Here is a 25563-nt window from a genome sequence, read left to right on the forward strand (position 1 = left end):
ATGCATTTTTTCAGTAACACATGAAATAAGTTTTAGCTGTAGATTTAATAACCGCCAGCATTTTGAAGCAATGATGAGTAAAAACTAAACTGTGAGGTACCTGCAATGTTTCTAACGTACTAGGAAAATATCTGATCTTTATCACTGACACAGATCATATTGGTAATATTGCGGGGGTTTGTTGTCTGCCTTCAAGATGGAAGGAAATGCTAAGGTCCAGTTGGTGGCTGGTGAAAAATAAAGATGTAATTCTTTTACATCTAATTTCAGATCCCCCCATTCACAGATCCCTTTGGGGGTCAGTAGGCCTCATGCTGAGACTACCTGTCTTAGTGGGAGATGAAATCAAGTGAGTGGGTCATGAACTGCATTAAAAAAAAGGAAATGGAGCTGAGTAGAACAGACAATCAAGTTCAGGGCATGCTTAAGGGTTGCTGCTGATTTTCTGATAATTTCATTTTGATTATCTATATGCACCTCTGTGTGCTGGGCTCTATCGTAAATTCTGTTTCTCACTGTGGATTGTGGTTAGAGCAGTTTGAACGCCATAAACTTAGCCTGTCTGGATCTCAGTTCCTCAGTTTTGAGAACCACTGAATAAATACGTGCCTTGCACATAGTAAGAGTCAATCCGTGTTGGGTGTCATCGGGGTTACTTGGCAAGCACAAGAACGCCTAAACAAAGTCTGTGGGCGTCGGAGGGCTGAGGTTGGGCATTTTGGGGCCAGGCGGGGAGACTGCCACCCAGCACCCAGTAACCCTCCGGGCTTTCTCCCAACCCACAGCTTTAGACTCAGGCTGTACTTACCAGAATCCCAAAAGCCATGACTTTCAGAAGACATTCCAGAGAGAAGAGGGAGGTGAAGACGATGTTGAACACTCTCAGGGCATTTTCATAAGCAAGCGAGGCCCCATAGAACTAGAGTAGGAAGGAGGAAGGGTGGCGGGGTCAGTGGGCGGCAGGGACTGGGGAGGTGGCTTTATGGATGTCCTATCCCTGCGGCTGTCCTATTCCTGGGCAAGCGGGACTCAAACTTGGCGTTCCCGTGGACGACCTGTGGGGCTGACCTGGGTTCCGGGCAAGCTCTCACATCAAAACAAAAACTTGTTTCCTGAATCTTGTCTTAGCATCGCAGATCCTAGGACAGCCGGGCCGATGGGGGCTCTAAAGCATCCTCCGTGCAGTACTTCCTTCACGCTTCCAGATCTCTCTTAACTTCTGCTTGTACACTCACGTGGGACCACTCCCCAGACCAAGATTTACATTTCCAGCAGCCCAGAGGGTTTCCTTGCATCTCCTCCCGGTCGATCACCTGCCCCACAGGTAACCACCATTCTGACTCCTTATGAAATATCCTTGCCCAAACTATTTAATCAGAGTCCAATCTATAAGCTTTAGACCTAACTATCAGGTTACAGGAAATATGGAGGACTGAAGAAGTTACACCAATGCGCCCAGAGCTGGAACCGTTTTCATTCAGTTTGTTTGGTTTTCTCAAAAAGTCATGAGCATTAAAAAAAAAAAAGTATGGATGGGGAGGATGGAGATTGAAAAGACAAAAACTGGAGGCCATGTGTAGCCATTTAGATCTTGGCTCAAAAAACAACTTGCTGTAGAAGATATTTTGGGGACAATTCAATGTGGAACTTAGAGAATTATTACTCATCTTGTCAAGCGTAAAAATATGTAGGAAAATGTCCTTATCTTTAAGGCGTGCATACAGAAGAATTTAAGGGCAAAATAGTGTGGTGTCTATCATTCAAAATACTAAAAAAACTCATAGATGAAGTGTCTACAACAGGCAAATCCATAGAGACAGGAAGCAGATAGGTGGTTGTCCGGGGCTAGAGGTGGCGGAATGGGGAGTGACTATTCACAGGGATGAGGTTACCTTTTGGGGCAATGGAAATGCTTTGGAAGTAGACAGAGGTGCTAGATGCCACTGAGCTGGACACTTTGAAATGGCATATTTTGTGTCATGTGAATTTCACTTCAACAAAAAAAAAATGAGAAAAAAGGTAGACAGAGGTCACACGGCAAAGTGTTTCAGATGGGTAACTCTGGGGGATGGGGACTGGAGATCATGAGAGCCTGGACACTCGGGACGTGGTCCAGGGATGCCGGCCGGACATGCAGAGTCCACGGCCCACCCGGACCTGCCGAACCGGCATCTGCGTTTAACAAGACCCCCAGATGGCTGGCGAGCACATCACGGTTTGAGAAGTGCCACACTCTACTATCTGTCTCCCTTCTGTCTGTTTGAAAATGTTCATCATCATAAGAATGGAAAGATAAAAGAACTGGCTTATGAGAAGAGTTTTCGGGCAAAAATAGGCACTGCTTTTTTGTCAGTTCAAAAATTTGCAGCTAAATTTATTGAGTATTTTTGAAGCATCGAGAAATGTGCTAATGTCTTTGCATGAACTTTCTCATTCAATCCTCCTCCCCACCTGGGGGTGGGGGAGAAGGTGCCTTATTAACACTCCCATTTTATTGACAAGGAAACCAAGGCCCTGAGAAGTCACGGGTCACTGTGAGGGGATTCAGAATGAGTTAAAAAGCAGAGCTGGACTCAAATCCAAGCCTTTGGTCTCCAAAGCACAGGGTGAAAAGTTCCGACTCATCAGCCTGAAGAGGCTCCAGGGCCCTGTGGGTGGAAGGTCCTTATCTGCCCCTCCTTCCTCATTTCATTCATCAAGCATTTATCAAGGGCCTCTTGTTCCCCTGAGTTGGGCCCTCAATGAACTCTAGGAATTCAGGTGTGACTGAGACTTGTCTGGCCTTTCAGAGCTCACGGGCTGGTGGGAGATTGTCAGGCAACCACCCAGATATTAGGGCATGGGAGATAACTGCAGGATGCTTGCAAAAATGAGGACCTGGTGCGGTCTTGGGAGAGATCAGGGAAGGCTTCCTGGAGGAAGGGCCATGCAGGTGCCACTGGAAGGAGCTGGCCAGGCGGAGTGGTGGGAACTGCATGTCAGGCAGCGGGAACAGCTGGAGCAAGGGCGGGGTCGTGACGCAGTGCGGTTTGTCTGGGAGACTCGCAGCAAATGGTTCCATTTAGCTGAGGGAGGGCGCGTGTGAGGGGCAGGGATGCGGCGGGGGTTGAAGCGGGGCCGGGGGGCTCACCTTCATCATGAGCACGATGGTGTTGAGGGCGATCATGGCCATGATGGTGTACTCGAAAGGCGGAGACACCACGAACTGCCACATGCGGTACTGGAAGCTCTGCTTGTTCTGGGGCATGTGTCGGGTCAGAGGTTTGGCGCTGATGGCGAAGTCGATGCAGGCCCTCTGTGGGAGACAGGCCAGTGGTGTGAGGGCCGGAGGCGGACGGTGCCGGACACTGAGCGCCCTCCATCTCACGTGGCACAGCTCTCGGGCACCTGCCTGCATTTCTGCCTCGCCTGCCCCCAGCCGGGATTCCTGGGCTCCCCACAAGCTCCTCACCACGACGGCTTTCTTCCCCCAACAGCTATGGCTCCTTGAGAAGTCGCTGTCGGCCAGAATGTGCACTGACAGGTCCCCCGCTAGCTCATGGAATCCCCTTAGCAAACATGGGAAATGGATACTATCAATAGCCCCACTTTGCAGATGGGGGAAGGAGAGGCTCAGAGAGGCTCAGAGAGATTAAGCCACTTGCCAGAGGTGGCACAGCTGCCAAGTGGGCCAAACCTGAGTTTAAACCAAAGTTTCACTTTGAAGCCTATCATTCTTTCCTACCAAACACTTTGCTGGTTCTCTTTTTCCTTCTCTTGGAGAGAGGGAGAGAGGAAGGAATCATGGTTATGACATCTTAGCGGCCAACAGAATAGAGGAAGGATACGTTCTAGGTCCTTCGCATAGCTTGGATGATGTTAGAAGGACAAAGGACCATGCCTATGTGCTCTAGTGCATTGGATTTTCATTCATAAATATTCACCACCCCACCTGGGGGATCGTTATAATTCTCTACCCTACTGACGTCACACGTGGATGTGTGTGACTCACCCTGGCTAATGAGATGTGAGCAAAAGTGACTTGTGTCACTTCTGGGTAGAAGCCTTAAGAGTTGGAACCATGGCGTGCCATACGTACTCTCTTTTTTTATCTTAAGTGTCTCAGAGGAAACCAGTATAACGATGACATGGAGCAGAGCCACCTTGGACGTGCAGGGTGAGCAAGAAATCGCCCCCTTTGTGGCAATGTGGCACTGAGTTCCTGGGCTGTTTGTTGCTGCAGCCTAATGTAGTCGAAGCCAATGGACTGGCTGAGGGATTTTCCTCTGAAAACCACATGAAGGGTTGCCCTGAGGACTGGATTCCCTGCTGTTCCCTCCCCACCTGTCCCCGGAAACTGGTTTCTCTGTGTGTCGGGGTTTGCGACCGGGAAGTGGCACCTCATTTTTCTCCAGGCTGTATTCCTCCATCATCTTGTCCCCCTGTTCCTGGAAGGTGATGATGATCAAGGCCACAAAGATATTGACGAAGAAGAAGGGGAACACGACAAAGTAGACGACGTAGAAGATGGACATCTCCATGCGGTACCCGGGGCTGGGACCCTGATTCTCAAAGGTGGCATCTACGGAGTGCTTGAGGACCCTATGAGGACCAGGGCAGGGAGGGGGACAAGCAGGACAAGGGGATAGACGGGGAGGGCAATATTAAGAGGAAATGTATAAGAAGGAAAAGTAATCGCTGTTTTCTGATTCCCGTTACCGTGGTTACTTTATGAGGCTGTAAGGCTTCCCACCTCTGTGGGGAGTGCTGAAAACAATATCGGTTACAGTTACTGCCGCATATCTAGAGCCTGTAACATGCCAGAAATGATGTTCAATGTTTCATTTATTTTCCCAGCAACCCTTTCAGGGAGGTTCTTACTGGATACATCTTTTACACAAGGAAAACGAGATTCCGCAATTTAAATGAGATTCAGCAATTTAAACAGCCAAAGATCACCCACTTAGACGTGGCCAAGTTGGGATTTGAACCAGGTTTGTGCTAACGGATGGGAGTGAGTAGTGGGTCATGGAGGCAGGTGTATGTGTGCATGTGCGTGTGCGGGGGGGTGGGGGGTGGCGGCAGCTGAGGAGGTGCAGTAGGGATGCGCGTGAGAGCGTGTATTTGCTCAGCTGCACTAGACGGTTGCACAGGTTAAGCACTGCTCAAGGGCTCTGTGTCTAAGCGGTGCCATTCATACCGCAGACATGATAGATTTGTGTATTCATGATGACAAGTTTTTGGCAGGTGGCCATAAAGTGCCTTATTAGAGCAAAATCATTAAGTACAGTGTAATGATTTTCTGACAGATGGAAGTGAAGTCTGTTGAGGAAGGGATAGCTTTAAAAATTCACTCAAAAGTGCCTTCCGGGCTAGCACTGGCCCCACGTGTGTGGGTACCGTGTGTGCGCGAGCAGAGGTGTATGGGTTGGTGTGTCTGCTGAGAGAAGGAGGAGGTGAGGATGCCGAGGGCACACGCTGCCTTCAACCTGGCATTTTCAAGATCTCTGGGAGAAAAACCTGGACTAGGGTGAGGAGAGTAAGGCACTTGCCTTGGGCACAAATTAAGGGGGCACCAACATCCTTGATAACCAAGATAAATAGTATTTTTACTGGAATATTTTAATAAGTCAAAATGAGTGCCCAAAGGCTCATGATGAAAAAAATATCAAAATTTTCAATAAAGACAGGGTCCGACCCCATACTTCATCAGCTCAGACTCACCCACCTCACCCCAGCCCTGGCCCTGTCTGAGAGAGAATGGTTCTGTGGTCAAATGGACTTGGACAATGCTACGTTCCCATCCTTGTCTTGGAGTTGGCGTTCACCAGCACAGAAAGGGTTAAGAGGCCGTGACCGCCTACATGCAGAGCCTTTCTGTAAAGGAGAAATAGTGCCCATTCTGGAAGGTCCTGGAGGACGCGGCCCTGTATACTCAAGGCTTGGTGAACCAAGTGAGGGCCGGATTTCTGCCCTGTGAGCCCAACCACACGTGGAGATTGCTGTTCTGGTGACAGCCCCTGGGGCATCTAGGAGGGTCCCTACCTCAGGAAGCCGGGAGCAAACCGCTCCCTCCCAGACCTCTCTGCACTGGGCTCTCAGACCCGTTGCTCTCCCACTTCCTGGGGCCCCAGAGCTCCTCCGCGGGGCTCCCTGGTCAGGCCACTTACTGCGGCCAGCCTTCTCCCGTGGACACGGTGAAGAGGGTCAGCAGAGCCCACAGCACGTTGTCATAATGGAACTCGTACTTCCTCCACTCTCGGTCCCGTGCCTTCACCTCGTTCTTCTCATAGAGGAGGTACTTGCCACTGCCACAGAAAATGGGGATCTTCAGTAAGAAGAGGAAGGGGGCTTTGGATACTTGTCTTTGGCCACCGGAGATGGGAGGAGGAGGAAGCGGGGCCCACCAGCCCACGCTGCTTCTCCTGCAGCCAAGAAGGAGCGACGCCCCCTATTCCTCCCTGGAGGATGTGTGCCATGACCCTGCAAAGACTGGGAGAGCCGACTCGGAGGCTAGCACGCTCTTCCGACTCAGAAATGTCTAGTCTTGAGCTGAGGTGAAGAGCCGGGAGAGAGACAGGCACATTTCTGGGTTCATCAGGCCAGTCGGGGATGTGGCTGCTCTTTTGCAGGGCAAGATCAAGGCTGAGCTCCAGACTCTCACCTAAATGCCCGGGATCCTTCCAATTCTAGGAGAGCCACCGAAATGACAACAGGCTGCCATTTGCTGCACCAGCAACAACGGCAACATTTACCGAGCACTTGGTTAAGTTAAAGGCTCAGCACTTTCCTGAGCTGAGTTCAGAGCTTTCTACCATGAGGCTGACCCCTTATCCATGGCGCCAAATTCCAGAAAGTTCTGAAAAGCAAACACTTTTCTCCTAACTCAGGGGTGGGCAAGTTATGGCCCATGGACCAAGTCTGGACTGGTTTTTATATGGCCCACAAGCTGGGAATGTGTGTGTGTTTACACTTTTAAATAGCTGTAAACACATCATTCATGACAAAAATGATGAGAAATTCAAATGTTGCAGAAATAAGGTTTTATCAGAACACAGCCATGTACCCATTGTCTCTGGCTGCTTTTCAAGAACAAAGGCAGCACTGAGAAGTCAAAACAGAGACTGCATGACGCAAACGGCCCCAAATATTTACTATCTGGCCCTTGATAAAGTTTTCTCAACTCTGATCTAATTTGTTTGGCAACAAAACTTGACCCAATTGGATGTGAGTCTCTTGATACTTGTTATTTATCCGATTTGGTACAAATAGCTATCTTTTCTGGTAGAAATATCATGTTTGATTACAGGGTTGCCTTGGACCCAGCTTAGGGTGTTATGTCCTATGTGGGACACATACCATATAATCTTGCTAAAATCTCAGAATATTCTGATTTTGAAACACATCCACCTGTAAAGGTTTCACATAAGGGAATGTGGACGTATCTTAATATCCCCCGCTTGGCAAAGCTGGCGGTTGAAAAGTTAAGCAACTAGCTTATGGCTCATCCCAAAGTGATGGGCAGGGACTTAAATTACAAAACTGTCTTTCCTTCTACTCCAGATCCAAGCTGGTTGCAACGGGGCCATTCCCCATGCCCCGCACTGAAGTTTCTAAGCCCGGGAGACTGGTGTCGCTACCACCCCCGCCCCCGCTGCCCCATCCCCAGCCCCAGCGGGATCGCCTAGGAGAGTGGAGACCCACCGACAGTCTTTCTCAAACTCCTTAGACTCATCAGTGCAGTGGAAGAACTTCCCCTTGAAGAGCTGCACGGCCACCACAGCAAAGATGAACATGAACAGCATGTAGACAATGAGGATGTTGAAGACGTTCTTGAGAGAATTCACCACACAGTCAAACACGGCCTAGTGGGCAGGGTCGAGAGAGGGCGTGAAGGGCTGGGAGCCTGCCCGGCCTCCGCCTCCAGCAGCCCATAACACCAAAGTACCGTCACTATTCCCACGATGCAGGCAGGGACATGAGCCAAGTTGAGGCCACACGGAAGTACGTGTTGGGACTGGACCTAATCCCGAGTTTCTAGGCACCTAAAATGCCCAATTAAACCACTGGGAAGTGGAACCACTTCTCTGAGCCTCTCCAAGGTCAGTGCGAGAGGGACGGTCCTCAACAGAGGTCATTTCCTGTTAATTTCTTTCCCCATCCTCTGGAGCTCTGGTCTCCTTCTTTTTGTCCACGGAGCAGTAGGGGGCGCTCTGGATTTGAGAGAGGATTTTAACGTGCCCAGGATTTTCTGCTCTGGGTAAGAAGGATTCCTTCCATCACCCCACAGGGAAGGCAGGGGTCCCAGTCGGTAACAGCCCACACCTCGTTCTGCTTCTAATCACAGAGGGGCCTAACCATAAGCAGGCATCAAGGATTGTGGCACCTGCTGGAACTACAGGCCAGCTTCCCCCAGGGCACAGAGGACATAGCTTTCGCGGGGCTTTCAAAGGTAGCTGGGCCCCAGAAAATGGTGCAGAACCGTTGAACTGAATACTGCTGAAACTCCACGTGTTTCAATGCAAGTGAGCTTTCACATTCAAAGGGCAGCCACGTTTCGTCTTTTTTTTTTTTTTTTAAACATGCATCAGCGTCTTGGAATTTGTATCAATATTTCCAAAATCATGGAATCACGGGAGGGAGGGGGCACCCCTGCTGATATCAGACACACTTTTAGGTCCTTCAGGAGTCCAACACTAGGTATCACTGAACTGAATCACACAGTCACGAGCAAAGGAGAAAGTCTTTCTTGGCTGCTACTATGTCAACGCCTAACATAGATTCTTTTCCTTTTCACCGAGAAAGAGCAGCATCCATGCTCAAAGCCTCTGTTGGGCAACTGACTGTATTTAGCTAGATTTTAATAATATTATCTTATTTTTTCGAATGAGTATTTAGTTTTATCTTCTGTTAACAGTGGGTTCTGAAACTGGACATAGCATTTCCTTTAAAAATAAATCCACTTAAGTAAAAAAAAAAATAATAAAGTGATTTGATTTAGAGAAACATTAAGTAAAAGAGAATGCAGGTGCCCCTCGGGTGTGACATAAATTGAAAAGATGTGCCCGCATGACTAGGTTCATTTCATTTCTTTCTTCCTTTTTTTTTTGGAATGATAATCTTTTGGGAAATGCTAGTTCATGATATCTTAGGACAGGAGATATTGGGGCTTAGAACAGGTAGGTGGAAAGTCAAAGGTTATGTGGGACCAGAAACCTAGCGTTCTCCTTCCCAGATCCGGGTCACGCCTCCTTTTATCCATGGGATGCCTTCCCGTGAATTAGGAAAAGGGATTCTGACCTTGAGGGAGACATTTCATCTAATGGAAAATTCTAATATATAGATTTTGTTAGACCGATTCACGTTACTGCCATCTACTGGAAAGTTGTAGTAATAGATCCACATCAACGGCTACGATGTTATCAGCGCCCCCTTCAGGGTAGTATCCTTGAGCAGTGTGCAACCTGCTCAACTGTACACGGCAACCCCGACAGGCCTCCCACATGCCCCAATCTCACCTTGAGCTTTGGCAACCGCTTGATGGTTTTAAGAGGTCGTAGCACCCGGAGGACTCGGAGGGATTTAATCGTGTTGATGTCCTTTCCTTTGCTGTTGCCGCTGTGGAGGGGAGTCAGGGTGGGGAGAAGGGGAGAGAGGAAGCAGAGGTCAGGCTGGGTGGAGGGTGGCCCACAGCGCCACGTGACGCCACCCTCCCAAGCCTAGGAGTCTGGGGTGAGCCTGGCACAGCCCCGCCCGTGCTGGGCAAGAGTGGCCCGGTTCCTGCCTACGTGTGGGCTCGGGAGCCAGTGAGCAGATGGCCGTTTGCAGTGCTGGTCTCAGGGCTTGTGAGGTCCCTCTGCCACCTGGCTGGGCCTGAGCAGCTGCCTCGGGTGGCCCTCGGACCCAGCGCAGTGGGGCTGGCCGCTCTCAGTGCTCTCTTTGGAGGTGGTCTTGGTGGGTTCTTAGAAAATAAGATTTTTGTTGCCCTTCCAACAGGATTCAAGAGCTACTTAAAGGCAGCCCTTAAACCAAGACCCCTTCCCCAGTATTCTGAGCCCACAGGAGTGGAAGGAACCGAAACACTGGGTGCTGATGTTGAACCACTGCCTCATCCTTCCGGGGGCCCTGTGCCCATCTGTGTCAGACAGCTGCACAGAGGTACAGTCCAGGGTCCACTGGGTGTGAGTCTGAGCAGTGTAGACCCTGGGGACGCCATGACGCCCTTAGCCAACCAAGATTCAGGCCCCCAAGAGAAGGGCATTGGGTGGGGCCACCAAAGGCTTGTGATGAATGGTACTCACCACCCAACCAGTCACTCGAGGCAGAAGCCCAACAGAATGGTCAACTGCCTGTCCTCCATCCCCATCCCCAGAGGGCCACCCTCCTAAACATCTCCACCCTCCGTGCCTGGCCACCATCTCGGGTCGGACCCCCAGTGCCCAGCTCCCAACTTTCCCCCCACCCCCATCTCTCACTTCTTCCACCTTTTCTGCACCCAGTGGCCAAAGCCAATGACCACGTCCTTCTCCTGCTCAGAATCCTCTGGAGTATCTGGGTTCCTAAAAGTGCAAACTTCTAGCATGGCATGCAAGCCTTTCCAAAATTTAGCCCAGTTACCTTAACCTTTGCATTCCCATCAGCTGCTACACACCCCAAGCCCCAGCCACACTCTTCGCCTCTGTCTGCTTCTGGACGTGCTGTGTCCCCACTGCTAGCAACACCCCCCCTGCACCACGCAGCCCCGAAAGTCGACGTAAATGCCTCTCCACCCAACAGCCTCCCCTGACTGCCTCTGGGTTCTGCCGGACCTTAGCGCTGTTTCAGAATCATCTTCCTTTCTGTCTTTGCTTCTGGCTTTAGGCAAAAGACTCAAAGGCTTAACCTGTGTTTTGTTTTTCTGTGTGTTCATTTCTCTTTTAATCTTGATTCTTGTCCCAGCACTCATCATAAACCTGGCATGTGGTCTTAGGACACAGATGAATAACCCTAGATCAGGTTTTTTGTTTTGGGGGGGGCCTCCTAGCAATCATCCTCCTATAATTACCTCCTGGGTCTTGGATACAGCTTTCCCAGAGACTCCTACGTCTAGGTACCCAGGTGCAAAAACATCATTCTTTACACCTTTTGCGTTTTTGGTATCCCCTCCTCTCCTTTTTCAGGGAATAAAGATGAGAACTGGACGATAGTCTGCCAGGCCCAGCTATGCTCCAGGATTCAGTAGCCTGAACATTTGTTTTCTCTTTCAAACCAAAGTCATCATTATTATCTCAAGGCCGTGTCCCCAAAGTATGAGATGCACATCTAGAGAGTCACTGAGATCATTTTACGTAGAACGGGGACACAAATAACTGGATTGCACAGGGAAAGTTATTCCTTCTTCAAGTACCTTTCAGGCCTTCTGTTTCGCTTAGACAGGAAGTCTCCTGTTTGTGCTCATCGATCCTAACACCTCCCCCAAAGCTCACTTACTTCTTTTTAAACAAAGAACCCAGCTTGAATGGAGTAACTTACAGTGCAACTGTTTCATCGCAGTTAGAATCACTTTTGCAGTTGCAATTCTGTCTGAGGTTAACAATACTGGTTTTAAGAGGATGATATAAAGTTTCTTAGCAAAACTAAAATAAAGTTTAGACTATGTGCTGGAGGAAAAAATATCAAGCAGGTAGACGTCTAGGTTACGTGTGGGACCCGTGAAAAAATCCTGATGCGTTGAACGGCTGACATTTGGGAATGCACTTCCTGAGGCATGTCCACTCATCTGAAAATGACTCCATTGGCCAGTGTGGGGTCTCTTCCGGGAGGCGCTTTGCTCCATGGAGAGGCTGAGAAACAATCCTGCCTGCCGAGGATTGTGGGGAGTGTTCCCCACAGTCTGGCTGCTGGGCACGCAGAACTAGCTTGATCAAAGTGCTCTTCTAGAAAACAGCCAGATTTTGGAACCACTTTTCAGAGAGTGTAGACACTCCTCGGGGCGGCGGGGGGCGGCTCTTCTCCCATCTGGGAGGTGGATACTTGTTCCCCTGGTAACTACTCCCTGGGGCAACTGCCATATGAGAACTAGACCCCAGGGAGGCCTTGCTCCCCTTTTCTGTTCTTTGCCAAGAACTGGGCTAATGGTGGGGGCAGTGGCTAAGACCCCTTAGGGTTCCTCTTCCCTGGAGAGCAGGCTGAGGGGGGCTCTGGTCACTGCAAGCGACAGGACGGTAGCAAGGACACAAGGCCACAGAAACAGGCCCAGAACCAACGAGGCTGCACCAGGGCACAGAGAATGAGACAGACGGGAGAGGGAGAGAGAGAGAGAGAGAGAGAGAGAGAGAGAGAGAGAGAGCGAGCGAGCGAGAGACTTTACCGTGTACTGCTCCTGGAGATGTGGCGTCGGAGGAGAGACAGATCGTAAGCGGCCTCAGAAGAGAGAACACAGAACACGCACGTACACGCACGCACACCTGAGCATCCCCCGCCTTGCCTGGGCACCAGGAGGGGCAGCCTCAGGCTCACGGCTCTGGTTGAGGTCCATCCTTCCATCTGGATGTCCCCCGCTCAGTCCCCTGCTCTTGGCAGGCCCCCGGCACTGCACGACAGCACCCAGGAAGCCAAATTTCCAAGTAGCAGGACAGCCAGAAGGACATCAATTACTACTAAAGGCGAACTTGCCACTGAAGGTCACTGCCAAGAGCTGGAGAAACCCCTTTTCTCCAGAGGTTCTCGTGCCGGAAGACTGTAAAATGTCTTTGACGTTAAGAGCTTTGGAGCTGGGAAGCCTGGGTTTGAATCCCCGGTCTGCCTCTAACGATCATCCCCATCCGTAAAACAGGGCTATGGGACTCTGAGGTCAATGAACAGTAGCTATGTCCTTGGCTTTATGCCCTAAGTTATGAATGAGGGGTTGGCAAGGAGTCCCAACCCGGGGTGAAATAAAGGGGGAACTCTCAAGAGTCCCCTGAGGAAACGTGGGCGCCCTGCACAGCTCAGCAGGCTTGGTCTCGTTGCAGCCCTCCACCCAGGCCTGGGATTCAGGTGCGAGAACTCGACCGCCAGCAGACTGGGGCAGCCTCGCCGCCAAGCGGCTCCCCTACGGAATTTTCCGCCCATCGCCCCTTTTGAAGTTAGTGCTGTTTTTCCTTTTTCCTTTAGCTCAGTCGTCCTCGAAGCTCGACAGTAGCTAGGAATGACAGCGCACACAGAATTGTGTGGATTCTCCTTTATGGACCGTTGCGGAATCGCTGAATGATTTCTGCCTAATCTGCTGACGTCAGGTGTAATGTGTAACTCTCCTGAATGTCCCTGTGTCCATCTGTGGGAAGGTGACACCATTATGCCCCTTTTCCAGATGAGGAAGCGGATGCCCAGAGAGGGAAAGTGACGTGCCCCGGGTCACCCAGGAGGGAAGCGGCAGCTGAGATTTAAACCCAGGTTCGCGGATCTCGCATTCTCATCTTTCCGTTTCCTCACACACAAGAAAAATAATGCCTTCGGGGGCAGGGGCTGTTTTGAGGATGGGGATAAAAATAGTGGCAGCCTGAGGGCTCCTTCTTTGGCTTCCCGGCAGTTCAGTCCTGGGCACGCAGGAGCGGCTGGATCAAGGTGCTCCGCCAGCTGTGCCGGCCTGCCTCGAGGAAGGAGTGGCAGCACCAGACGCACTCTTGGCAGTGAGGGCAGGATTACGATCCGCCAGCTGCTGAGAAATGTCATCTGGCCGCCCCGATGCATGGGCACAGAGCGTGACATCATGTGTGATGGCTCATGAGATGGTATGTTAATGGTGGTCACACGGAGAGGGCACACGGTCAGTGAATGGAGCAGGACACACACGCACAGATATTTGGGCAGGTGCAGCAGGGGTGGGAACCGTGGGCAGAGCTTCGACACATCCCTTGGGGGACCACAGGGATTGTTTGCTCGCATCCAAGACGGGGCCACAATCACAGCACTGCAGCAGAATCCTTGCTTCCAGCCCCAAAGGCTGGAACAGCAAGACTTCTTTCCACAAGGCAGGGGCAGGGGCTGGCCTCATGCCCTCTTCCCCTGGACTTCCAGGCCTCGCCTGGGCCTTTGGGAAGCCAGGCGGGCTGGGCTGCCAAGTCTCACAGTGCCGACTTCTGAAAGCCTTCACGACTGGGCCCGGGAGGTGGGCAGCAACCCCGAATCTGGCAGCAGAACCCAACTTAGTCATCTTGCTGGACTCATTTGCCTCTAGGCCTCAGTTTCCTCATCTACAAAATGGGAACACTAAGAACTTCCCGCATGGCGCCGCAGAGAAGATGACATAAATGGAGGCTATTAGTGTCATTATTACCAAGTCGAGCCTCTCGATTTTGGGGGGGGAACTGAGGCACAGAGGCTGAGGGACTGGCTCACCTATCGAGAAACCATACAGACTTGCAGGAACCTTTTTCCCTAAAACAATAACGTTAACCTGACACTCGTCAGGGCTCTCAGCCTTGTCTGTGGGACGGGCCCATGGGACAGACAAAGCAAGTTAAAAGACCAGAAAGGGCAGAAGCAAAGGATTCTGGGGTGGGGCACTCAGACTGAGATCCTCAGAATGCACCCCACTGCTGCCAAAGTGACACTCAGCTGGTCGATGACAAAGAAAACAGGAAGGAGAGCCCTCAGGGGACAGGCCTTCTTGGGCAAGAGGCCAGAAACCTGCAGCCAGGGGGAGGATTCTGAGGTTGTTTTGGGGTAAAAAGTAGCAGGTCGAGGAAACCTTTTCTAGCTTTCTGGCAGTCTGGCCCAGTGGGCACGCAGGAGCGGCTGGATCAAGGTGCTCGGCCAGCTGTGCCAGGCCTGCAGCCCTGACCTGGAGGAGGAGTCACAAGAGGCAGCACCAGAGGGATTCTTGGCAAGAGGTGAGGAGAGCGTGATGGGTGGCGTCTCAGGGCCTACCTCTCTCATCCCACACCCACCACACAAGGGTGCTTCCAGGGTCACCGGCTTTTCCAAAACCCCATGAAAGTCCCTGGCACTTGTCAGGATCTATTGGCAAAATCTTGCACATCCCAGTTCCTGTGAGATCTACGAGCCCACTGAGGCTCACAGGATGACCTGAAAACTGGCCAGACCCTTTCCTTGCACAGGAATTAAAAAAAAAAAAAATCTAAGGATTTTTCAAGGTCATGGGCTGGTTGCCTTTATGCCTGTAGCAACTTCGTGAAACCAGTTTAAAAGGTTGACTCTACAAGTAGGTTGCCAAATTTCTGTGAGTGGCAGGCTCGTTTTGAATGCCTTTGTATAATTTTATATAGAAAAAGAAAACTCAAAAATTAAAAAAAAAATCTGCTCCCTGTGGCAGATTTTTTTGCAACACAAAGAAACATTCTGCTGATTGATTTTTCAGTGGAACAACAATTTTGTTTTTGTAGATTAAGTTTGCTTAAAGTAGAGCCTAATTATGGCTGTAGGGAGCCCAGAAACGGCATATTCGCCAACTACAGCCGTCATGGCAAAAGCCTGTTCCCAGGTTGTTGGAGGGTCACTCCTCCCCTAGATTGTGAGGGCCAAACTGGAGGTTGGAGGTGGGACAGGGCAGCAGAGGGGCCCCCTCCTCAGAGCTGAAGCATATCAGCTTCCACAGAGGTCTGGGAGGAAGTGCCAAGGGTGAGCTGATCAGACGCCACTTCTACTGTGCCATACCCAGTGGTGGCTGCAGAGGGCAAAGCCCACCACCCAGGGCACAGCCAGTAAAGCGGGGTTGTGTGTGGATAAATGGATGTCATTGACAGGGTCCCCTTCACTGTCCCCCACACTGAACCTGGAGGACGTGGGAGCTTTGGGGCAGTTGTCATCGAGGGCTTGAGGAATTGAGAGGGTGCCTGCTTGAGCTGGCCCTCCCTTGCCACGAAGAAGACCCCCTGGTCAGACCAAGGTCTCCTGGTGCCAGAGCAGATGGCGGAGTGTCTGCCTTGTCCAGGCCACACTCGGGTTAGGCAGATGGTCAGGCTCAGATCACCAAAAGATATGGGCTGGGGTGGGGGAGGGAGAGGAAGAAAGAATGAGAGAGAGAGAGAGAGAGAGAGAGAGAGAGAGAGAGAGAGAGAGAGAGAAGAGAGAGAGAGAGACAGAGAGAGACAGAGAGAGACAGAGAGAGAGAGAGACAGAGAGAGAGACAGAGAGACAGACAGAGACAGAGACAGAGACAGAGAGAGACAGAGAGACAGAGAGACAGAGAGAGACAGAGAGAGACAGAGAGAGACAGAGAAAGAGAGGGACAGAGACAGAGAGAGACAGAGAGAGAGAGAGAGAGAGACAGAGAGAGAGAGAGAGAGAGACAGAGAGAGAGAGACAGAGAGAGAGAGAGACAGAGAGAGACAGAGAGAGACAGAGAGAGAGACAGAGAGAGAGAGAGACAGAGAGAGACAGAGAGAGACAGAGAGAGAGAGAGACAGAGAGACAGAGAGAGAGAGAGACAGAGAGACAGAGAGACAGAGAGAGAGAGACAGAGAGAGAGAGAGAGAGAACCGACATACACATGCACCAGGGTGGGGTGCAAGGGGCAAAGAGGAACAGAAATAGAAAGTGATAAACAGGAAGGAATAGAAAGCAAGGGAGAGAGAGAGGGAGAAAAAAAGGGAGCGAGAGAGACGCATTGAGAGAGAGAAAGCAGTAAACAGAAAGAAAAGATAGAAAATGGAAAGAACGGAGGAAAAGAGGAGCATGAAGGAGATGGGAGAAACCGACAGGGAGAGAGCGAGGGAGGGAGAGAAACGAAGAAAAAGAAAGAGCCAGAGGGGGAGCCAGGGAGACAGAAAGGGAGAGAGAGAGAAGATTTTTCAGAATTTAAACTTTCTCGGGGCCTCGCGAGACGCTCAGACAGCTGGCGGAGGGCGGGCTGTGCCTCGCTCCGAGCTCACGTGTGCTGCGCATCCCTGTGAAAAATCTTTCTTCGAAGAAACCGGCACCGACTTGATGGGAAACAACCTGTACCTGGTTTGTATGTTACATTTCCTCAAATTCCAAAGAAGGTGGCATGTTTTCCCCTCATTTTTATTAGTTGTCAGCATTCTCTGAAACTTGTTTAAATCCTTTGTCCATTGACCTGTTTAGAGTTAGTGTTTCTTACTGATTTGTAGTTTCTTTCTCTATCCAAAGCCATCGACTCCTTGTCTTCTCTGTGGGAACCCCCCCATTTGATGCGCATTTTACTTGATTTTATTGTTATTATTACTTTCGCCTATAGAACACCTTAAATATAGCCAAACTCCTTGCTATTTTTTCATAATCTCTTCTACTGCTCTAATACTCCAATGCTCAATTACTTAAGAGGAAGGAAAGGGAGGAGGGAGGAGAGAGGGAGAGAGGAAGAAAGAGAGAAGGAGAGAGAGAGAGAGTAGAAAAAAAGGAGCAGAAACAGAAAGAGGGGGAGAAAGTAGAAAATAAAAAAAGGCCGAGGGGCGGGGAAGTTTGGCCAGAGTCAGAAATACAACCAGCCCCCCGGATCCTCAGGGCTCACCCCAAACTCTGGAGGCTTCTCACTCTTTGAACGCGACTTGATCTTCCTGTGTCCCCAGGAAGAACCTGAGATTTAGTCCTTAAAATGGATAAGAGCCATCACTCTGACCTTCACGACAAACCAAGCCCCAGCTGTCTGGTGGGGGGTGGGCGCTCAAGGACCCCTGCAGATCCTCTGAGAAGGGAGCCGGGAGGCAGGGGCACGGAGGAAGCCCCTGACTTCTCACTCTGGGGGTGAGGCGCTCAGAGTCCCTCTGAGACTGTCCTTTCTGGGGATGAGCCACTGCAACTGGCACCGACAGGGTCCCCAAGAAGGTCTGTTTCTAGATCAGAGGCTGATAAGGCTCCTTCCATTCTGACCCAAATGCTGACAATCTGAGCAAGGTACAGCTAAGTCCTCCGCCAGGGCCCCACGAGCTGATGGCTGCTCAGCCCTTGGGAGCCGCCCTGGAGTGACCTGAGGGTGCTTGGCTTTCCATCAGGCCACTGTCCTAGGATTACCAGGAGAAGGGAAAGACACAAGGAGAGTCACCATGTCTACAACTACGGCACCTTCAGGCACAGGCTGGGGCTGAATTCTCATGCGCATTCGTTTCCTGATTGTCTTTTTAGGGGCTCCCCAAAGAGACAGTGGTCTGGGTGGAGTTTACAGAGCAGAAGGAAGATGAGATGTCCCGGCAGAGCGACGCTACGGCAAGCGGCAGCGCAAGGGGCCATGAGCGGCGGTGAGGAGGCAGAAGGCGGGGTCCTTCTCCTTCCTCCTCAAGGGTGGACGTCATGCAAAAGCCAATCGAAGCTCTTCCTGGTGGCATGCGATGCCTCCCGCCCCCCCAGGGCCCACGCTCCCCATCTCTACACGCTGAGAACATGTCCCCCAATCCAACGGGTGGCCCCAGGCTGGTGAACGGAACCGAAGGCGCAGGTGGAGGACTTGAGAAGAGACTTACGTGAAGGCAAAGGCTACCAAGGCCCCACTGACCACTATGAAGTCGAGAATGTTCCAGAGGTCACGGAAGTAGGCGCCCTGGTGCAGGACGAGCCCCAGGTCGATCATCTGTGAGGAGAGAAGAGACGGTGCTCGGCAACCTCGTCCCCACCCTCCAGTCTCCGGGGGAGGGGCGTTCGGAGGGGGCATGATCATTGATGGGATACCTCATCCCGCAGGGATCGGAGAGCCGCCAGGGGACCCAGGGAGGAGTGAGGAGCCCCCACCCGAAGACAGGTGGCCCCTCTCCACCTCATGACCTGCTGGTTTTTAGGCCCAAACCTTGGGGTCCCCCCTGACTCCCCTTTGCCTTACACCTCACTTTGGATCCACTAGCAATCCTTCTTGGTTCTGCCTTCCACGCCTTCCAAGAATCTGCCCGCTTCATGCCACCTTCTCCGCCACCACCCTGGTCTCACCCCCATCATCACCTGCCTGGGCCAGCGGGCGCCTGTGAGCACCTGACCCCAGTCACTCCCTCCTCTGCTCTGAACCCTCTATGGCTCCCACCTCACCTGGGGTAAAAGCCAAAGTCCTTCCTGAGGCTGCCAAACGCCTGCATGACCTCCTTGTCACCTCCCTGCCCTGGCTTTCTCCACTCTCCTTGTTCAGTCCTTCCGATCACACTGGCCTCCTCGCTGCTCTTCAAACACACCAAGCATTTCTAATCCCTGCGGCTAGCCTCCTGCGCCAGGGTGCCATTCATGAGGGTGCAGAATCCCTGAGGGTGCTGGCACTCACCTTGATCACCATCTCAAAGGTAAAGACACCTGTGAAAACGTAGTCAAAATATCGTAGGACCTGCAGAGGATAAAAGCGAGGGAGCAGGGGGTCATTGGCTTGCTCCAGAAGAACCCCTGTGAACCTAGCGATGGCCCACTGGGGTGTGCGACCTCCAGCAAAGTCCCCGAAGAGCAGAGTCTCCACCCAGAGGAAGCACACGGCTGCCGTGTATGGTTGGGCAGGATGTGTACTGCACAAGGGCCCCTCCCATCTCAGTGTAGATTTGTATGTTGTGAATGGAACTGTCCAGCAGATGGCAGCAAAATCCTAACAAAATCATTCTATTAGGCTGGTTTGCTTACCAACAGGAAGGGTACCTTTTTTATTTTCCAAGGCCGAGTGGTTTCTGCATGGATGAACAATGTCCTGCAGCCTGGCTCTTCCCCAGGCCACACCATAGCACATCTGTGGTGCGACACTGGTGTGAGGATGTGACTGTGCTGGCACAGTGCCCAGGATGTGGTAAGCCCCGGGAGAGACTCCATCAGATTTGTGTTGAAATAAAGGCTGATAGTTACTGAGCGCCACCACCAGAGGGCGCCCGTGAGCACCTGAGTTAGGCCAGGGCCCCTTCTCAGCTCAGAACCCACTGTGGCTCCGAGTCCTCCCTAAGGGCCTGCATGATCTGCCTGGTCACCTCCCTGCCCTCACCTCCTCCCAGTCTCCCTCTAGCTCACTCTGCTCCTGCCACCCTGAATGTCCTCACCTCAGGGCCTTTGCATAGGCTGTTTCCTCTGCCTGGAATGCTCTTCCCCAAGCCCCATCTTGATTCTCTCCCTTTCCTCCTTTATGGCTTGGTTCAAATATCACTTTCTCAGTGAGGCCCTCCCTGACTGCCTGTTTAAAATGCCACTTCCTGGCACTTGTGATCTTCCTCACCTAGTCACCCCAACACACTTATCACTTCCTGACAAACCCCATTACAGTTATTAATAATCTCATTGTCCATCTTCCCTACCCAAATGTCAGACCCTTGAGGGCAGGGGTGTTTGCCTGTCCCTGCGGCAGCTTCTAGTTTATAATACACGGCCAGGCATACAGTAGGTGCTCAATAAGTGCTTGCTAAATGCATGCATGAATAGCTGAAACTGTACTGGGTCCTGCAGGAGCTGGCTTGCATTCCGGTTATGTGTGGCGTTTGAAGGGCCATCACGGACCACTGTGGCCAGGGGCTGACTTCCTGGAATGGGGTGGTGGGCGCAAGGGGCTAGAAGGATCTGGGTAGGCAGAGGGGATGGTAGAGGGAGGCCACTTAGGTGCGCTGGGCGAAGGGCACGGAATGGCCACAGGCCTCGCCCTCTGAGCTCTGCGAAGGCAGAGATCGTCTCATACTCTATCAATTCTTGATGTTTAGCTCAGTGCCTGGCACACAGTAGTTGCTCATTACATAACTATTAAATAAAGCAATGAATGGAAGGAAGAGAAGAAGGAAGAAAGGTGTGAGGGAAAGGCAGGCCAGGGGTCAGGTGAATCAGATTCTGGAGAGCCAAAGAAGTTGAGCAAGAGGAAATCAAAAGTCTAATAAATCAGATTGAACCATATCTAATGGTCATGATCCTTTAGACCTATATAAATGGCAATTTTCCGTGGGTCACTCTAATCCAAAAAGTTCTCAGTATCGTTCATCCCAGGGAAATGCTAATCGAAGTCCCCAGGAGATTTCATTCCACGCCCACCAGGTCGGCCAAGTGAAGAAGCCGCCAGCACCAACAGTGTTAACAAGACTGTGGAGCAGGGGCAGAGCCCTACACGGCCATTGCGACTGTCACTGCGGCCTCTCGTGAGCATCTGGCCCCACCTACTGAGTCCGACTGGTAAAAATTCTGTGATTGAAGAACTGCATTTCTGGTTTTACACCCTGGAAAGCCATGCTCAGGCGCCCCGGGACAGGTGGGAGTGGGGGGTGTGGTGACAGCATTCCAAGGTGGAGGGCCCCCAAATACCCGTCAACGAGAAGATGGATAACAAATCGTGCCACATGGTGGAACATTCAACGATGAAAAAGTGTGACCGCCACGATCCACAACCATACATGCTCGTCCACAGCGGACACAATGCTGGGTGACAGAAACGAGGCACAGAATGATTCCATCTGTTCAGCGGTAGAAACCGGCAACCCTAAACTCTAGTGTTTGGGGATGCATGTGCAGGTGGGGAAACCGGAGACGCTAAATGTGCTCCTTCCAGAAGCCGGGTCATGCTCACCTGGAGGGTGGGGTTTTGCAAGCTCGGCACTGTTGACTTTAAGGGTTGGGTCCCTCACTGTGGGGGGCTGCCCTGGGCACCGTAAGGCCATGAGCCGTGTCCAGGGCCTCCAGCTACTCGATGCCAGTGGCGCCTCCACCCGCCCCAACTTGCAACAATCAAACATGTCTCCAGATGTTGTCTCAATTTTGAACCTCCGTCCAGACGGAAGGAGAAGGGGGATCGAGACGGTGCCAGTGGCCGGGGGTGATTCTGGCCTGATTCCGGCCTGGGGAGGTGGTTATATAAGGGTGTGTGCACTTTAAAATCCTTGACAAATGGATCATACATGTTATAGGCACTTTTCTGAAGCCTATTCTAGTTGCACTAATAGAAAGAACTCGGGGAGGGGTCCCTGGGCATCAGCTGGCAGGACAGGTCCATGTGTTTCTGACGAGAAGGGGAGGGCTTTGAGGGGAGAAGTTTGAACTTGGAGATGAAGCAGAGAGCTTTGCAAAATGCTCCATGCGGGGCTGGTCTGAGCCCTGCCTGGGTTCCTACAGCATCAGGAGCTGCAGGGGCCTCCCTGAGCCCACATGCCCACCCCCTTCCTGCCGGAGACAGGGCCTCCTCCTGTCTCCTGGAGTCAGCAGGGGCTGTGCTGAGCCCCCTGAAAATGTCCCCTCCCTGGGTCTGGGTCCCTGAGAGCCCCAGGGGAACAGAGTGCAGCCTCAGCCCTGCCCCGGAGCTAGTTTCCTCCAGGAGCCGTGTTCTAATTATTTCCTTCCATTTTGCTTCTCCTGCACCCCTTCCAACCCGAAGTCGGATCCCCAGGGCGCCTGCACGGCCTGAGAAGGGAAAGAAAATGCAAGGTAAGCTGCCGGAGGCGGTCTTGGCTTATGTGGCCCTCCAGCCTTGCCAGGCTCCTAACCTACTTATCGAGGGTAACGAGGCCTCGCTCCCAGTGGAAAATGTACCTATGGCACTGGCAGGAGGGTGAAGGGGACAGGAGCTGGGGAAGGAGGCATCGCTGCCAGTCCAGCCTGGGCCACGCTCTCGCCTGTCAGTGCCTCACTTTCCCCTCTCGATTCATTCCTGGTTGGTGAGTTTCATGAGGGGCTAGGCATACAGTAGGTGCTCAATAAATGGAGATGGTTGAAGGAAGCAGCAGGAGCTCTAGGGGAAGTCGAACTGGAATTCTGCTGTGTGACCCTGGACCAGTCAACTTAACCTCCCTGATTCTGTTTCCCCATCTGTCCCATGGGGATACCTGGGAGGGCTTGCTTGCCAAATGCCATGGGGTGGCACCTGGAACTCAGCAAGTGCTCAGTTAATAGGGGCCGTTTGCTGACCCTGGACCCTCAAAGGGTGAGCTTTACAGCTCTTCAAAAAGCTAAAACTTTAGGCTGTGTTTCTGAATCCAAATAATCCTTTTTTTCAAAGCTTTGCGTCAAAATGGAAGAATCTGCTTGGTACGACCTGGCTGCCTAGGGACTGCCTGTGGCGCACCCCCTGCCTGAGTGTCCCCCACATTCCGTGCAGAGAAAATGCAGCCCCACACCCCACCAGCCTCGCTCCTCCCACCAGGAACTCCAGCGGTTTCCAGCCCCAGCTACGCTGGGCTCCTGAAGCCCCGCTGGGCGCACAGGGGGCCACAGCCTCCTCAAGAAATATCCCGCTTTCCAGAGCATCCCCGGAGAACTGGAGCCTCCCTTCCGCCCTAGCTATGAGCTTCTGGATGCAGGAGGAAGTGGCCTGAGACAGAGGAGCTGGGCCAGGAAGGAGACGACGGGTAGGACTCACGTTGTTCCGGGGTGCATTAGGCTGCACGGGGTCCTCGGCTGCCAGGGCGATGCTGCTCATGGCAATGACCATGAGGATGCACATCTCAAAGTAGCGCAGGTTCAGGATGTAGTGGCACAGGCGGCGAAGGCTGTTGGACGTGCAGAGGTCCACTCAGACCATGGGCTCGCAAGTCCTTTCCTTCTGTCATGTCCTTGACCTCCTACCACTACCTGAGATCTGTCACTCCCAAAGTCCCACACCCGATAAACTATCAAGCTCCTACATCTGGGGGCTCTCTCGGGGTCCTGGAAAGCCAAGAAGGCAGGGGGACCCTCAGCCAGGAAAGATATCCACACGCCCTCTTTATAAGTTCTTATCATTCCCAAATACCCTCTTGGAACATCTGAGTTCTAGGCTGGGTTGAAGAAATACTGTCCTTGATTCTGTAGGAGAGGAAAAAGTTTTTCAGGCATAAAATGTTCTATGGTCAAAGAGAACTGGGAAAGTCGATTGATTATTTTTTTAAATTAGCTGAGTGATCTTAGGCAAGTTACTTATCCCCATCGTGCCTCAGTGCTCTATGTGGCCGTGAAATGGCCACATCGGGCATGACTCACAAGAATGTTAGTATGTGCCCGGTGCATGGTAAGGGTCCCAAAACATTTGTTACTTAAATTATGAATTGTAGGCCTTATAAGAACCTTTAATATGCTAGTGAAATAATACTTAAGTACTTAAGCTTTTAAGTGGAGCTAATAATAAGAAATATGTCACAAGGGTATAAGAACGGCAGCAGGCCTGAGTGGTTAAGAATGGGGACACTGGAGTCAGTCTGTCTCTGGGCTCCCCCATTCGTTTGCTGTGTGTCTTTGTGCAGGTGACTTCACCTCTCTGGGCCTCAGTTTCTTCATTTGTCAAGTGGGGATAAGCACAGTACCAATCTCATAGGATTATGATGAAAATTTTAAAAAATTTGTAAAGCACTCAGAACTGTGCCTGACACAGAGTAAGAGCCACGTAAGTATCTCTCTAGTGAAATAGATAACGTCAGCTAAATAAAAAAGTAAACACACAGGGTAAGTCCCTGAGAGGCAAACGCTAGAACGTAGTTACCCTCCAGCTTATTCGACACGATTCTCCTTTGTCGAGAAGCATTTTGAGGGACCAGAGTTTTTTTAAGAAATACCCTTTGGAAAAATGTAAAACAACGCTGACATACATGTGATAAATTGCTCTCTTAAACAATCCATCCTCCTCGAGGATGCCTGAGACAGAGGGCCACGGGACTCAGAGGCCATCTGCCCAGAACCCAAACCCTTAGGAGCACAGCTCAGGGACCAGGGCTGCCACGCATGGCCGTACGGGCAGCCGTTTCTAAGAGGTGCTTCTCACACCGCTGACAGGTGTCGATTTGGATATTTATGACAATGATTTTCTAGCTGACGGCAGGAGGGGCTCTTCTCCAACAAAATCAGTACTTTATGACAAATGTCTATCTCATGCGAGTTAAGAAAAGGGCTTCGTTTTAAAATTGGTTCGAAGGTCCCCTGTGGACTAAGGGAGGCCTTGGGGGGCTCCTCTCCCCCATCGCCCTGGGTCTGCGTCTGCTCCCTGGCCTGACTGCGCCGCCCCAGCTGCGGGTCATACTCACGGGTTGGTCGTGGAGAGGATAAACATGGAACTGTAGGGGGGCATGGGCTTGGGGCCGTCTTCCCCGGGGTCATCTTCCTCCTCCTCCTTCTTCTCTTCCTCCTTTTTTGGCAGTGGGTCTGGGTTGGCGTTTTTGTTCACTGTTGGGACAAGAACCAACACAGGGCTCCCGCCACGATTTCCCACAAGCCTCTGGGCTCCTGTCTGCTCCCCAGAGCAGGCAATAAACAGCTAACACTGGAAAAGTGTGTACTGTGTGCTAGGCACCATGTTATGCCGTTTAATCCTCACATGACCCTATGACGTTGGTACTTTATGATCCCCATTTTACATATGTGAAAACTGAGACACAGAGAGGTGAAGTGACTTGCCTAAGGTCACACAGCTGAGACATGGCAGAGCTGGGGTTTGAAGCTGGGCAGCCTGGCCCCAGAGTGCCTTGCTCTCAACCACTCTACAGCTTTGAGTCGGGTGGGACCCTCACAGGACATTAACACAGACCTGCCCCCATGTCATGATGACTTTTGTACTGTCACTTAGAGGGAGGCAGGGTGAGTCCCAAGAGCCTCACTTTATAGGTGGGGATACTGAGCTCACCTCCCAGTGAACCGCAGGGTTTCCCCGATTAACATCCCTCTCTTGGCCAGGGCGAGGGGCCACCACCCTCCCAAGCACTGATTCTGCATCCTGGGCTGGCTACGTGTCCACGGGCAGACTGAGACTCTCTGAGCCTCAGTTTTTCCATC

At 51.7% G+C, this 25563-nt stretch overlaps 1 protein-coding gene across 1 annotated transcript in view; it reads right to left on the bottom strand.

The window, feature by feature from the left end:
• The window catches only part of CACNA1A (calcium voltage-gated channel subunit alpha1 A), a gene marked incomplete at its 5' end in the record, with an annotated part of 168357 nt that overhangs the window by 33276 nt on the left and 109518 nt on the right, over nucleotides 1-25563 (bottom strand). Inside the window, 10 exons of the mRNA XM_023524598.1 lie at nucleotides 809-919; nucleotides 3131-3295; nucleotides 4380-4581; nucleotides 6150-6287; nucleotides 7684-7844; nucleotides 9498-9597; nucleotides 18378-18484; nucleotides 19157-19216; nucleotides 23186-23315; nucleotides 24819-24957. Coding sequence (XP_023380366.1) covers nucleotides 809-919; nucleotides 3131-3295; nucleotides 4380-4581; nucleotides 6150-6287; nucleotides 7684-7844; nucleotides 9498-9597; nucleotides 18378-18484; nucleotides 19157-19216; nucleotides 23186-23315; nucleotides 24819-24957 — 1313 coding nt within the window. The remainder of the gene's footprint in view (nucleotides 1-808; nucleotides 920-3130; nucleotides 3296-4379; nucleotides 4582-6149; nucleotides 6288-7683; nucleotides 7845-9497; nucleotides 9598-18377; nucleotides 18485-19156; nucleotides 19217-23185; nucleotides 23316-24818; nucleotides 24958-25563) is intronic.

This window comes from Pteropus vampyrus, unplaced genomic scaffold (genome assembly GCF_000151845.1).
Source record: "Pteropus vampyrus isolate Shadow unplaced genomic scaffold, Pvam_2.0 Scaffold482, whole genome shotgun sequence".
Taxonomy (NCBI): domain Eukaryota; kingdom Metazoa; phylum Chordata; class Mammalia; order Chiroptera; family Pteropodidae; genus Pteropus; species Pteropus vampyrus.